General features: G+C 49.1%; 2 protein-coding genes across 5 annotated transcripts in view; one reads left to right on the top strand and one right to left on the bottom strand.

Annotated features, from left to right (window-relative positions):
• DPD1 (Polynucleotidyl transferase, ribonuclease H-like superfamily protein) overlaps window positions 1–15,615 on the bottom strand; it is a 191,151-nt gene that overhangs the window by 42,538 nt on the left and 132,998 nt on the right. The gene's annotated exons all lie outside the window — the stretch shown is intronic.
• LOC147421037 (uncharacterized) lies at window positions 11,863–12,779 on the top strand. Its single transcript, XM_086503869.1, has 2 exons — window positions 11,863–11,879; window positions 11,966–12,779. Exons 1-2 carry the CDS (start codon window positions 11,863–11,865, stop codon window positions 12,777–12,779), a joined length of 831 nt encoding a protein of 276 aa, XP_086359995.1.

Here is a 15,615-nt window from a genome sequence, read left to right as displayed (position 1 = left end):
ACCTCGTATCTCATAGTACACTGTGCAATGACGTATGTAATGTACTTCTCTCTCTCTGGCTCTAGATGGCATAAGCGGCATATTCTGTTATCTGCTGGTGTCCCTCTGAATCTGCCAGTCTCAATCTCGAGCTGATGTGAGGACGTGCTATCTGGCCAATGACACAACGCAAACCATGCGAAAGATGCGTGTCCATATAGCTAGGTCAAATCACAAACCCATCCCCCGTGAGGTGGAGAAGATGCTCTCTATAGAAAGCCATCTTTGTGCCCAACTCTTGTAACGGCTCTATCCATGTCCTCCTCGTGTCCAGCTGGATCAAATCTTGACGGATGAGTCTATTAATCTCAACCCGTGTTAGAGACCTCATGGGTGCCTGAAGAGAGTATTGAAAAGGAGGCAACCTGTCCATGGTGAAACCATGTGTCTGAAACCATGATGCCATCTGAGCATACCAACATGATATATCCCCATTAAGAGCTAATTGTCTGGAGGACTCTAGAGCCACCCTGGCATATCTGTCTCTGGTAGTATCCCACAGACTGTGTACAAAGGAGACTGATCGGGTGTATCCCATAGACTGTGTACAAAGGAGACTGATCTGGTGAGCGCCTCGATCTTCATAAGGGGGGCAGCTAATTCCGCTCGAATTATCATGCGGTACAGAAACCTTGGCTCTAATCAGCTGAGAGATCATAGATACCAGGGGCTTCTCCATAGTACATACGCCTCCACCCATCCTGGCCTATAGAAGGTCCCCAAACCTTCACCCTATATAACATAGTAGAGGCAACCAAAGTATCAAAGAGCCATAACTTTGTCCTAGGTTCCTGGAAGTAAACCTGTGAACACATCCTCTCTGTTCCTCCCAGAGCCGCACCGGCTCTAGTTAGTCTAGTCTCTGCTGCTCTCTCAAAGAAAATCTCGGCCCAGTGAAGACTACCCCAGGTAAGTGTATGCATCTGTATACTCCACAATCTCTTGACCATATTTGAAAGCATAGTTACCAGGAACGGGAAACCGAAACGGGAACGCGGAACGGGAACAACGAACAAAATGCCATTCCTTGTTACAGGTACTCACGTTTGAAACACGGAACGGGGATTCGGAACGGGAGCTTGGAATGGGAACGGGGAACGGAGACCTGAAAACAGCCATTCCCTGTTACTATGTTTGAAAGTAGGTACTGATCTCCTGACCCATTGCGGTGTGGTGTTGGTGTTACACACCATAACCTTTGTTTTACCTAGGTTTACTCCCAGTCCACTATCCTCTGCAAAACTCTGTAGTGCATCCAAATGTCGTTGCATACCTTCTGGTGAGTCAGATATCAGCACAATATCATCAGCATAAAGCAACAATGGGATCCACGTCCCTGCCAGCTGGGCACCCCTGTCACCCTTTCTGTCAATGTAATCAGACACCTCATCAACATACATACCAAATAGAGTAGGAGACAATGGGCAACCCTGTTTCACTCGTAGAGTGAACTAAATCAGATACCCCTTCCGGAGTGCGCACACGTCCTGCCACTGATCTGTACAAAGCCACTATTCCCCAAATTACCTCTATGGGCACCCCCATCTCTTGCAATCTGCGCATCAATCGAGCCCTTGGTACCATGTGAAATGCTTTGTGAAAATCCACAAAGCTACAATAGATCCGTCTCCCATGTGCTCTGCCCTCCTCAATGATGGCCCTGAGTGTCAGAATATGATCAAGAGTGGAGAAACCCCTCTAGAAGCCGGCCTGACCCTTTGCTCAAACACCCTCGCCCTCTGCCCATCTACTCAAGTGTTGCTCCAGAATAGATGCATACAATCGTGCCAATGTGTGTCCAACCATAATAGTGCGGTAATTCCTAGGCTCTGTAGGGTCACCAGCCTTGAAGATGGGCATAATATTAGACAACCTCCATGTCTCAATTAATCCCTCACACATGGCACGATTGAACAACACTGCGAGAACCTCCATCAGCATATCCTTGGCATGTATAAAGTGCTCCGCTACTAGACCGTCATGATCATATGCCTTCCCGGTCCTCATCTTGTCGATGGCCCTTTGTACCATCTCCGGTGTAAAGAAAGTGCTCGTAGCTGGGCAAGGCTTGGTACAGTGAGGAAGGGGTTGCTATCCCGGAACCGTATATAATGATGTCGCATATTGGTCCCACACATCAGGTGAAGTAATCACTGTGGGGGGGGGGGGGGGGGAGTGCTCATGGAAGAGACGCCATGCCTCTCCTGAGTCCCTACTCAAGAACATCTGATATAAGTTTCGCTCCATCTGAGCTAGATAAGCTCGCTTCTTCCGTCGCACAAGGCGTCGGAAAGCAATCCGAGACTGTCTGTAAGTGATGACTCCTAAAAGAAGATCTCTCTGAGGCTGGGCTCTCATCTCTCTGCATTCCTCATCATACCAACTATTCTGGGGCATGCTCCCAGAATGTCGTCTCTTACCCGATTGAGTGTGTGGGTATGCCACTAATGCAGCCCCATGCAATGTCTCAGTCAGTAGATTGGTGCACACCTCCACTGAGAGGCCTGTACCATTTGTGCCAGTTGTGCCTTCCGATAGACGGTCCCAGATCTCCTCTGTGTAAACGAAATCAGTCTCTGGTGTAAATGTATAGCGGATGTGTGACTTGCCTCCTGGTGTCTGGGTTGTACTATACTGAAATTTAACGGATAGTGTCAAGAGAGCATGATCTATTGCTATGCCCACTGGCCTGGCTCCCACTGTGAAATCCTGAATGCAGGGGACAAAGCTCGGTTGTGTCATAACATAATCCACTGTACTGGCCCCATGTTTGTGTGGAAAGCATGCGAAACCGACTGCTTCGGGAAATCGCTGTAAGTCATTAAGTATGGCTAATGCATGTGTAGTCGTCATTTCAATGAGATATCTTCCATATTCCATCTGCTCTCTATCATCTGAGCATCTGTCCAATCCCAGCTCACCCACATCCATCTCTCTGAGCATCTCATCTAAAGTGTCGTAGAAGACTGTCTGCGAGTTGCCCGTTCGGGCATTAAAGTCCCCTAGGAGAATGATATCACCATCCCTAGAAAACTCCCATATGTTATCATCTAGAATAGAGAAAGGTGACTGCCCTCTCGATGCAGCATACATGGATGTACTGGGAGGAAAGTAACATATGGCCATATATAGGAATCGGCCTGTGTCAGCTCTCAGTCTCACCCACATATATCTAGCATGATCATCTCTTCGTACAATATGCACTAATGGTTGTAGTTCCTCTCTAAATAGCACTGCTACTCCTCCTGAACCTCTGCTCCTATGCTCAGATCTCGCATTTGTCTTGTGAGTTGTCTCCCATCTGTAACCCATCACCTGTGGCATTACTTGTCCAGGGGCTTGATGAGTCTCTGAGAAGAATACAATATCCTTGTCTTTGACACTGTCCTCAAATGCACCCACGTCCAGTTTCATAGACCCATTACAATTCCATGTAGCCATCTTCAGTGTGGTCCCATAGGTCTCGCACCGTCATGCAATGCGTCGCTCTAAAATCACCACCCGTCCATCTCTGTAAAAGGCTATCTTTCCCTTCTCCCTTTCCGCTGTAATCTCTGGCATTACCTCTCTCATATGTGCGAGCTGTGAGAGAGTCAGGTCATCACCGAGGAAAATACCTGTCTTTTTGAGAGTAGGCCTCTTCCTGAAGAATTCCTTCTTCTCTTCCAACAAGGGGAAGCGTAGTATGAGAGCTCTCCCCTTTGAAGACTCACCCGTGCCATCACTTTTCTTACCTACCCTCCATGCCTTTGTGTGCAGAGGCTTTTCCATCCCCATCATGGATGTAAGGTTTGTGACCTCTTTCTCCACATTGTTTATGTATTTGAGACCGGTCACTCTCACATGTAGTGTTCGCATCCGCCTTCTTTGTTCCTCTTCGAGAGTCATGTTGATAAGCGTCGATGTACAAGGAGTTTCTTGACCTTTCCCTTTCTTGGCGACCTCAATCCATTTTTCGGCCTCATCCGCCTTTTTCTGTGTCCTTGTTATCATCTCCGCCCATGAAGATGTCTTTGCCACACTTAGTTTCTCTTCCTCTGTGATCATCCTTACTTGTTCCTTGATTTCCTTGATTTCATCTATTACCGAGGGCTGAAATTCGCCATCCTCTAGCCCACTGCTTACTCTATCAGCAAGCTCCTGTTTAAGGGAAAAGACTTCATTTTTGAGTGTCCGTATCTCGACATTTGGGTTATTCTGTTTGAGGGCTGAGACTTCTTCTTTGAGTGTCTGAATTTCTGCGTTAAGGCTCTCTTTCTCCTTCTTCCAATGTGCGCCTTCATTGAAGACCATCTGAAGGAGGTTGGCCTTCTCCTTCCACCATCCTTCCATCTCTGTTTTCCACTCCTTCATTTCCCTCTCCATCTGCGCCATCCGCTTGTTCGTGAGCATGAAGGTTGCCTTTGCTCGTGACTTGCAAGTAGGTGAGACATTGACAGCTTCCGTGTCCTGTGCAGGGTCTTGTGCAGGGGAGATTGCTTCCATGTTTTGTCGTTCAAGAGATGTATCGGGCTCACTTACCATTTCGAACTCAGAATTTTTGTTGAATCTTGAGTGAATGATGTTGCCGCCTATGCGTATGATGATGCCGCCCGTGCGCTCTTGCCGCTGTCTACCCGTATGATTTCTCTGTTTGCATTGTTGTCGCCTCCGTATCTGACCGCCACCTTCTGCTCCCTCTACGTTTCTACAGCCCTGGAGCTACGATTAAGCTACCAGTCAGAAGGCGGTTAGAAGCCTGATCGTCTACGTATGAAGCTTCTGTTAGATCGCCCAATGTCGCACGCAGCAGTGGAGAATAATGCGCGCCTAGTGAGAAGAATGAGAGAGAGAGAGAGAGAGAGAGAGAGAGAGAGAGAGAGAAGCGCCGGGGGGGGGGGGGGGGGGAGCGATAGGCGATAGAGGTGGGGGGGGGGGGGGGGGGGGGGGGGGGGGGGGGGTGGGGGGGGGGGGGGGGGGGGGGGGGGGGGGGGGGGGGGGGGGGGGGGGGGGTTGGGAGGGGGGGGGGGGGGGTTGGGGAAAAATTTTAAAAGTGGCGAGAGTGGGCGATAGACTATAGACAATAAATAAAACTTAAAAGGCTGAATATTAACCCGCGATAGACAAAAAAGGAAGGGGGGGGGGGGGGGGGGGGGGGGGGCGGACAGCGCGCGCGAGAGAGAGGTGCGGGGGCAGCAGGGGAGCGTGAGGGGCAGGGGTGATAGGCAGAAGGGGGGCGGGGTGGACAACGCGAGAGAGAGAGAGAGGAGAGAGAGAGAGAGAGAGAGAGAGAGAGGGAGAGAGAGAGAGAGAGAGAGAGAGAGAGAGAGAGAGAGAGGGGGGCGAGGGAATGGGAGCAAGGCGGGGGGGGGGGGGGGGGGGGGGGGGAGATAGACAAAGCGGAGAGGAGAGAGAGAGAGAGAGAGAGAGAGAGAGAGAGAGAGAGAGAGAGAGAGAGAGAGAGAGAGAGAGAGAGAGAGAGAGAGAGATATGAAATGAAATGAATAACGTCTTCAAAAGGCCAAAGTGACCTATGAGACCAGAAAGTTGCAATGTGGTGGATCTGATACAAAGTCAGAGTAACAAGATGACAAAATGACAAAATAAAATACTATGGAATCCCAAACTGCTAGGTGTGAACTAAGCAGCTAGCTGGGATAGAAATGAAATGAAATGAAATGTTATATTAACGTCTTCAAAAGGCCAAAGTGACCTATGAGACCAGAAAGTTACAATGTGGTGGATCTGATACAAAGTCAGAGTAACAAGATGACAAAATGACAAAATAAAATACTAGGGAATCCTAAACTGCTAGGTGTGAACTACGCAGCTAAACAGCTAGCTGGGATAGCTAGATCACAAGAGATCCAGCATCGGTCGCTGGCGGATCTCATCAATCTCCTCCATGGTTAGTAGTCTGACCAGGCGTCGTGCATGTCGAGCCAAAGTGATCCAAATCCTCTGATGCAGCCTCCGTTGATGATGTGTAGTCCTCCGCAGTCGTGGGCGTCTGGATCTCCCCAGCTCAGTCGCTCGGTCGATCAGTGTGCCTCTAGCGTGAGGCGATGCGCTCTGCTGTGGTAGTAACTCCTCCGGGTGTCCAGTGGCAGCTCTAAAGAAGTCTGTGATCTATCTCTGAGACTGTGTAGCAGGCTACAATGTCACATTCACGGGACACACAGTTAGTACAATTGGTCTAGGCTGCTTCACACTGGACGGACTCTCTGGGCTGCGCTGGGCAGTGACACGTTGCAGCAGAGATACGGATTAGTGTAGTGGACATCGTGGCCAGGTTACCACCTTTACCCAGTCTGGAGATAGACTTAGATGGCTGACATTTATGAGCCGTTGGTGACTCTTATAGTGGTACATGTGAGTAGTAGCTGTTGGGTCAAGATCATCTTCTTCACATCTCCAACATCGTCGTCTAGAGAGAGAGTCTTTACACACAGCACGTCTTCACCATCCCTGCACATCTAAGCCTCGACACCCCATTGTACCTGTGAGTCTTGGACTGGAGCTGAGTGTGCTGCCACGCCAGAGTCTGTATCAGTTCTTTGAGATAGTCGAGTCATACGTTGTGGTCTGCTGCTGTTGTGTCTCTACGAGCTCAATTGTTGTCTATTGTTCCTTCGATCCAGTCTGTTTTAGTGAGATTGTCACGCACATTGCACTGAGGAGCACCCATTGTAGAGAGCACGACACACTATCCGCGCTACAGGTGCTCTCATTTTGGCGATCACGGTGGGACCTCAACTGAAGTCTCACTTTCTGTGAGGTACAAATCTTGAAGTTAGTATGGTTTATCTAGCTTTGCCTCCTTTGCCTTGCATTGTGTAGCCTGTTGGTCTGGTCCTCTCTCGCCCTGGTCCATCTGGTCTGGTCCTCTCTCGCCCTGGTCCAACTCGTCCGGTCTCTCTAGCCTAGTCCAATCAGCTCTCGTCCAGGTCTAGTCCTTCCTCGTCCCTGGTCTAGTCCTCCTCGTCCCTGGTCCAGCCTTGGTCTAGTAGAGTCTAGATCTGTCTTCAACCAGTTTTAGGTTTTCTTGCCCAAAGCTTGGTAAGCTTGGTTGGATTGGTGGTCGCTGCATGACACATACAAGGCGGTCAGTCGAGCGTCAAAGCGCACTACTGAGCCCTCTGAAGTACTATAACGAAAGACAACCTTTGGTACCTAGTAGAAGTCCATCAACCTCATCACCCATACCTCCACATACGACATCACCCATTCCTCCATCCGGTTCCACATCTTCCAGATCACCTTCCCCAGTAAAGCTCTCTCCTATTCTGTTACAGCAGGCTATTGAGCAACAGGCTCCTGAGCAAGGGGCCATGGAGGCGTTGGCTAGTGTTTTGGCCAAGGTAAACATCAAGTTCCCTACCTTCAAAGGACTCTCTTTAGAAGATGCAGACGACCATGCAAGAAGGTTTGTATCTCTCTGTAGGGGTCGTGGTCTTAATAGAGAAGATGCTTATTTGGTACTCTTTCCATCTACTTTGAATGGCTTAGCAGACAAATGGTACAGTCAATTTGCAGAGAACCATTTTGCAACTTGGGCAGCTTTACGACAACAGTTCTGTGCGGCATTCAAGCTAGGTCACTACCAGGAAAAGGTTTTGGATGAGTTGGCCAACATGGTGCTTCAACCAGAGGAGACTTTTGCCGAACTCATGATTAAAAACAAGTCTCTGGTTGCCAAGCTTCCCCAACAGCCAGGGGAATTTATGGTTAAAAAGTGGGTGGAGAAGGCTCTTCCCAAAACTTCCCAGCAAAAACACCGAGAGTCTTCGACCTGACGCCACTTTGGAGGAGTTTGTCGCGGCTGCTACTAGGATAGAGGGAGCTAGGAAGCTGTTCGCTAACTCTCCTCAGGTAGAGACCCCTTCAGTGTTTTTGGAAAGTCCTTCTGATCCGTTAACTTCTTTATGCAGGAAACTGGAAGCCCTTAAGCTACAGCGAGCTCTGCAAGAGGAGAAATCGATCTCTCTCAGACAAGAGAAGGTCCCACATCACGAGGCTTTGGATCAAATCAAGAGAAAGCTAGAAGAGCTTCGGTCTCAGCAAGAGACTAAGGCTATGGTATGGTGCAAGTGTCTCTCTCGAGGACACCCTCCACAGGACTATCCCCTTCGGACTTATTGCCACTTCTGCGAAAAGTCTGGGCATGAGGACAAGGACTGCTACTACCTCAAGGGATTGCGACAAATACAACAAAGTCTTGGTCCTTCTCTTCAACAAGGGCCAGCACCTACATCCAACATGGTTTCTCCCTGTGGCCATCCACACTATATGCCACCTTTGTTGAGAGCCCCTCCTATGCAAGGTATGCAAAGCACTTTTCCCTCTCAGAGCTTTTATCATACCCATGCTCCCTCATCACCTCAAAGCTTCTATGCCTCCACCTCCAAATCAATGCACCAGGAGCAAGGACCACCTCGCCCTTCGACTCGCCCTTTGATTCGGCCCATTTTGTGCTACAGATGCGGGGAATATGGGCATTACCAAAACAAATGCCCCCTGCCAGAAGGGTCCCCTCCTTGCCGTCATTGCCCTGAAACGAAGGATCACTACAGTAAGGATTGCCCTAAACTTCGTGCATCCACGGCTTCGAACCCAAGTCAAAGCCAGAATGAGTTTACCTTTCCTAAGCTCAATCTGATAGCAGTTAGCACCGTTCCTTGGCTGCCTCTTTCTACCCACGTGGTTACCCCTCAAAATAAGCTGCAGTTGGTAGAGGAGCCATCGGGTATCCTCACTCGGGCCCAAAGAGCTGCCCTCGGTCTTAGTATTCCAACACGTTCAACTCCCCTACACATTCTTCCAACAGTGGATACCTTGCCTTCAGCTGCTGACAAGCCATCACCCAGTGGCAAGCAAGAATCCATATCTTTGCTCTCCAATCTTGATGAAACTTCCTTGGAAGCAGTTTCTGATCTACAGAAGATCAAGGTACCAGAGAAACAACAGGTAGAAAAAGAGAATCTTACAACAGAGACAATCTTGAAGAAAAGTTTCCAACAAGTGTCCCTCTATGACATGCTGCGACTAGATGAGAGTTTTAGAAGTGACACCCTTGCTGTTATTCAATCACTTTACCCTCGAGCAGGCCCTAGTGGCGGGCACCTCCCAGTGCGACTATCAGAGTCCTATATGATATCCAATCCGGCTGCTCCACTCACTAATTATAGAAGCCCTCGCCTGACAGTGTTCGTTTTGGGTCGACAATTCTCAGGAGTGATAGTGGATGGTGGATCTGGCATCAACCTGATGCCCGAGTTCACTATGTTAGCTCTAGGTCTACAGCCTAATCGCCCTGCTCCCTTCATAGTTACATTGGCCGACTAGAGGACAGTCTACCCAGTGGGCTTAGTGGACAATGTGCCTCTGCAGGTACAAGACTTTACTTTTAACTTGGACTTTATTGTGGTTCATCTTCCCCAGGTTGAGGGCGGCTTTCCCTTGCTCATTGGAAGACCATGGCTTTGACACACTAAAGCACTTCATGATTGGGGAAATGATGCCATGTGGATACATACTTCTGGCTCCCCGATGCAACCCATTCTCTTAGAAGGAGGTATGGATCCCGTGGTGTCAAACTTCGAAGAAGATCAGTGCGGGTATGGCTATCTTTTATTCAATATTTCTTCTGCTCAGTCTGGTTTTCGCTTCTCGACACTGCTCTATGCTCTATGCTCTATGATGATGACCTCAAAAAAAAAAACCCACCCATCCCTATTCTACAATGTCTCTCACCTTTTCAATACTATACCCTCCCTACATTCACTCGCCCTACCCACCCTGTTCCCCTCTCACTACCCACCCTCGCCCCCCCTCCCGCTTGTTTCCCCTCACACCCCTGCCCCTAGTCCTCCCCCCCCCCTCCCAACTAACAATTTCGCCCCCCTTTCCCCCTCCCAAAATGTCCCCCTCACCTCTCTCCCCATTCGCCCCCTTTCCCCCTCCCAAATTCGTCCATCCCTCTCTCTCCAACTGCAGGAACTATTACACAAGCTTGTGCGTTGTCTCTCTCTCTCTCTATCTCTCTCTCTCTCTCTCTCTCTCTCTCTCTCTCTTCTCTCTCTCTCTCTCTCTCTCTCTCTCTCTCTCTCTCTCTCTCTCTCTCTCGCACCTTGCCCTGCTACCGCTCCGCACCCCCTGCCCCGCCCCTGCCCTCGCGCTGCCCCCCCCCCCTCTTATTTAATTTAACTTAAACTTTAAGTTTTTCAACTATTCCCTCCCCTATCTATCGCCCCCCCCTCAGTCTATCGCCCCCATTTGTCTATCGCGCGCCCTCCCCCCCCCCCCCCCCCCCCCCCCCCCCCCTCTCCTTTCTGTCTATCGCGATACCCCGCCCCGCCCCCCCCCCCCCCCCCCCCCCCCCCCCCCCCCCCCCCCCCCCCCCCCCCCCCCCCCCCCCCCCCCCCCCCCCCCCCCCCCCCCCCCCCTCCTCAACCTATTTATCGCACCTCTCTCTCTCTCTCTCTCTCTCTTCTCTCTCTCTCTCTCTCTCTCTCTCTCTTTGGTTCTTTGGGCCTCACCGTAATGGATCCACTTGAAGAAGACCCTGATTCTTTGGGCCTCACCGTAAGGGATCCACTTGAAGAAGACCCTGCACAGGACACGGAAGCCGCCAATGTCTCACCTGCTTGCAAGCCGCGAGCAAAGGCAACCTTCGTGCTCACGAACAAGCGGATGGTGCAGATGGAGAGGGAAACGAAGGAGTGGAAAACAGAGATGGAAGGATGGTGGAAGGAGAAGGCCAACCTACTTCAGATGGTCTTCAATGAGGGCGCACAGTGAAAGAAGGAGAAAGAGAGCCTTAACGCAGAAATACAGACACTCAAAGAAGAAGTCTCAACCCTCAAACAGGAGAACCCAAACGCCGAGATACGGGTACTCAAAAAAGAAGTCTCAGCCCTTAAACAGGAGCTTGCTGATAGAGTAAGCAATGGACTAGAGGAAGGCGAATTTCAACCCTCGGTCATAGATGAAATCAAGGAAATTAAGGAACAGGTAAGGATGATCACAGAGGAAGAGAAACTGAGTGTGGCAAAGACATCTTCATGGGAGGAGCTGATAACAAGGACACAGAAAAAGGCAGACGAGGCTGAAAAATGGATTCAGGTCGCCAAGAAAGGGAAAGGTCAAGAAACTCGTTGTACACCGACGCTTATCAACATGACTCTCGAAGAGGAACAAAGAAGGCGGATGCGAACACTGCATGTGAGAGTGACCGGTCTCAAAGACATAAACAATGTGGAGAAAGAGGTCACAAACCTTACATCCATGATGGGGATGGAAAAGCCTCTGCACACAAAGGCATGGAGGGTAGGTAAGAAAAGTGATGGCACGGGTGAGTCTTCAAAGGGGAGAGCTCTCATACTACGCTTCCCCTCGTTGGAAGAGAAGAAGGAATTCTTCAGGAAGAGGCCTACTCTCAAAAAGACAGGTATTTTCCTCGGTGATGACCTGACTCTCTCACAGCTCGCACATATGAGAGAGGTAATGCCAGAGATTACAGCGGCAAGGGAGAAGGGAAAGATAGCCTTCTACAAAGATGGACGGGTGGTGATTTTAGAGCGGCGTACTGCTGGAACTGTAATGGGTCTATGAGGTTGGACGTGGGCGCATTTGAGGAGAGTTTCAAAGACAAGGATATTGTGTTCTTCTCAGAGACTCATCAGGCCCCTGCACAGGTAATGCCACATGTGGTGGGATACAGATGGGAAACATCTCACAGGACAAATGTGAGATCTGAGCACGGGAGTAGAGGTTCAGGAGGAGTAGCAGTGCTATTTAGAGAGGAACTACAACCATTAGTGCATATTGTACGAAGAGATGATCATGCTAGATATATGCGGGTAAGACTAAGACCTGACACAGGTCGATTCCTATATATTGCCATATGTAACTTTCCTCCCAGTACATCAATGTATGCCGCATCCAGAGGGCAGGCGCCTTTCTCTATCCTAGATAATGACATTTGGATGTTTTCAAGGGATGGTGATATCATTCTCCTAGGGGACTTCAATGCCCGAACGGGCAACTCGCAGACAGTCTTCTACGACACTTCAGATGAGATGCTTAGAGAGCTGAATGTGGGTGAATTGGGGCTTGACAGATGCTCAGATGACAGAGAGCAAACGGAGTATGGGAGATACCTCATGGAAATGACGACTACACATGGATTAGCCATACTTAATGGCTTACAGCGATTTCCTGGAGCATCCGGTTTCACATGCTTTCCACATAGACATGGGGCCAGTACAGTGGATTATGTTATGACACAACCGAGCTTTATCCCCTGCATTCAGGATTTCATAGTCGGAGCCAGGCCAATGGGCATAGCAGTAGACCATGCTCTCTTGACACTATCCGTTAAATTTCAGTATAGTACAACCCAGACATCAGGAGGGAGGTCACACACCCGCTATACATTTACTCCAGAGACTAATTTCGTTTATTCAGAGGAGATCTGGGACCGTCTATTGGAAGGCACAGCTGGCACAAATGGTACAGGCCTCTCAGTGGAGGAGTGCACCACGCTACTGACTGAGACATTGCACGGGGCTGCATCAGTGGCATACCCACACACTCAGCCGAGCAAGAGACGACATTCTGGGAGCATGCCCCAGAATAGTTGGTATGATGAAGAATGCACAGAGATGAGAGACCAGCTTCAAAGGGATCTTCTTTTAGGAGTCATCACTTACAGACAGTCTCGGATTGCTTTCCGACGCCTTGTGCGACGGAAGAAGTGAGCTTACCTAGCCCAAATGGAGCGAGACTTGTATCAGATGTTCTTGAGTAGGGACTCAGGAGAGGCATGGCGTCTCTTCTATGAGCACTCCCCTCCCCCAGTGATTACTTCACCTGAGGTGTGGGGCCAATATGCGACATCATTATATACGGTTCCTGGACAGGAACCCCTTCCAGACCCTACCAAGCCTTGCCCAGCTACGAGCACTTTCTTTACACCTGAGATGGTACAAAGGGCCATCGACAGAATGAGGACCGGGAAGGCATATGATCATGACGGTCTAGTATCGGAGCACTTTATACATGCCAGGGATATGCTGATGGAGGTTCTCGCAGTGTTGTTCAATCGTGCCATGTGTGAGGGATTACTTGAGACTTGGAGATTGTCTAATATTGTGCCCATCTTCAAGGCTGGTGACCCTACAGACCCTGGGAACTACCGCACTATCATGGTTGGACACACATTGGCACGGTTGTATGTATCCATCCTGGAGCAACACTTGAGTAATTGGGCAGAGGGCGAGGGGGTACGAGCAAAGGGTCAAGCCGGCTTCAGGAGGGGTTTCTCCACTCTTGATCATATTCTGACACTCAGGGCCATCATTGAGGAGGGCAGAACACATGGGAGACGAATATATTGTAGCTTTGTGGACTTTCGTAAAGCATTTGACATGGTACCAAGAGCTCGATTGATGTGCAGACTACAGGAGATGGGGGTGCCCATAGAGGTGATTTGGGGGATTATGGCTTTGTACAGATCAGTGATGGGACAGGTACGCACTTCGCAAGGGGTATCTGATTTAGTTCACTCTACCATTAGAGTGAAACAGGGCTGCCCATTGTCTCCTACTCTATTTGGTATGTATGTTGATGAGGTGTCCGATTACATCGATAGAGAGGGTGACAGAGGTGCACAGCTGGCAGGGACATGGATCCCATTGTTGCTATATGCTGATGATATTGTGCTTATATCTGACTCACCAGAAGGTATGCAACGACAGTTGGATGCACTACGCAGTTTTGCAGAGGATAGTGGATTGTGTGTAAACCTAGGTAAAACCAAGGTTATGGTGTTTAACACCACACCGCAATGGGTCAAGAGATCAGTACCCACTTTCAAGTATGGTCAGGAGATTGTGGAGTATACAGATGCATACACTTACCTGGGGGTAGTATTTACTGGGCCGAGATTTTCCTTGAGAAGAGCAGCAAAGACTAGACTAACTAGAGCTGGTGCGGCTCTGGGAGGAATGGAGAGGATGTGTTCACAGGTTCACTTCCAGGAACCTAGGACAAAGTTATGGCTCTTTGATACTTTGGTTGCCTCTACTATGTTATATGGGGTGCAGGTTTGGGGACCTTCTATAGGCCAGGATGGGTGGAGGTGTATGGAGAATCCCCTGGTATCTATGATCTCTCGGCTGATTAGAGCCAAGGTTTCTGTACCGCATGATATCATTCGAGCGGAATTAGCTACCCCCTCTATGGAGATTGAGGCGCTCACAAGATCAGTCTCCTTTGTACACAGTCTGTGGGATACTACCAGAGACAGATATGCCAGGGTGGCTCTAGAGTCCTCTAGACAATTAGCTCTTAACGGGGATACATCATGTTGGTATGCTCAGATGACATCATGGTTTCAGACATATGGTTTCACCATGGACAGGTTGCCTCCTTTTCAATACTCTCTTCAGGCACCCTTGAGGTTGCTGACACGGGTAGAGATTAATAGACTCATCCGTTAGGATTTGATCCAGTTGGACACGAGGAGGACATGGATAGAGCTGTTACAAGAGTTGGACACAAAGATGGCTTTCTATAGAGAGCATCTTCTCCACCTCACGGGGGATGGGTTTGTAATTCGACCTAGCTATATGGACACGCATCTTTCGCATGGTTTGCGTTGTGCCATTGGCCAGATACGCACGTCCTCATATCAGCTCGAGATTGAGACTGGCACATTCAAAGGGACACCAGCAAATAACAGAATATGCCGCTTATGCCATCTAGAGCCAGAGAGAGAAGTACATTACATATGTCATTGCACAGTGTACTATGAGATACGAGGTCGTTTTCATTGTCTATTCAGAGAAGGTTTTCGGCCTCTATCTAGGGTCATGAGTTATGAGGATCAAAGATGTCTTGGGCTTTATCTACTTGAGTTACACAAGCATAGAGAAACCTTACTGAGGAGAGGTGAAGAGAGACATCCCCAGAGATAGATCACAGATTTCTTTACACTAGATACTGTACACCCAGAAGAACAAACAGAGGAGCAACCAGCGACGGTGGAGAGGTCTACCCGCACTACTCGCATTCTCATAGACCGAGCATTGGAGCTAGGGAGATCTAGACGACCCCGAGGGAGGAGAGGAGCTACACTATTTTGAAGGAGGCTATGGCAAAAGATTCAAGCCACACTCTTTCGTCGTCCAGAGTGCAGATGAAGATGGATCTCTACTCCCCTCCCATATTGTCTTCACATTGTACTGCTTAGTTTAGGATCCCACAATATTTATATTTTGTTATCCTAGTTTAATTTATTTTGTTAATCTGACTTTGTATCAGATACACCGCATTGTAACTTTGTGGTCTCATAGGTCACCTTGGCCTTTTGAAGACGTTAATATTACATTTCATTTCATTTCATTTCTCTCTCTCACACACACACACACATACATTTTTTATTTTATTTTTGTGTATCCTCTTCTCTCTCTCTAGCGAGGAAATGGAGACCTCCTGTAATTTAATGATCAAGCGGCCTTCTGGCTTTGTTTCCTTGTTCACGGGAGATGGCCAAAGACACAAAAGAGGAGAGCAAGTTTTTGTAATCCGATC

The sequence above is a fragment of the Adiantum capillus-veneris genome, chromosome 28 (genome assembly GCF_014529385.1).
Source record: "Adiantum capillus-veneris isolate H3 chromosome 28, ASM1452938v2, whole genome shotgun sequence".
NCBI lineage: Eukaryota > Viridiplantae > Streptophyta > Polypodiopsida > Polypodiales > Pteridaceae > Adiantum > Adiantum capillus-veneris.
Note: the sequence above shows the minus strand (reverse complement) of the source record. Positions and strands in the feature narration are given on the sequence as shown.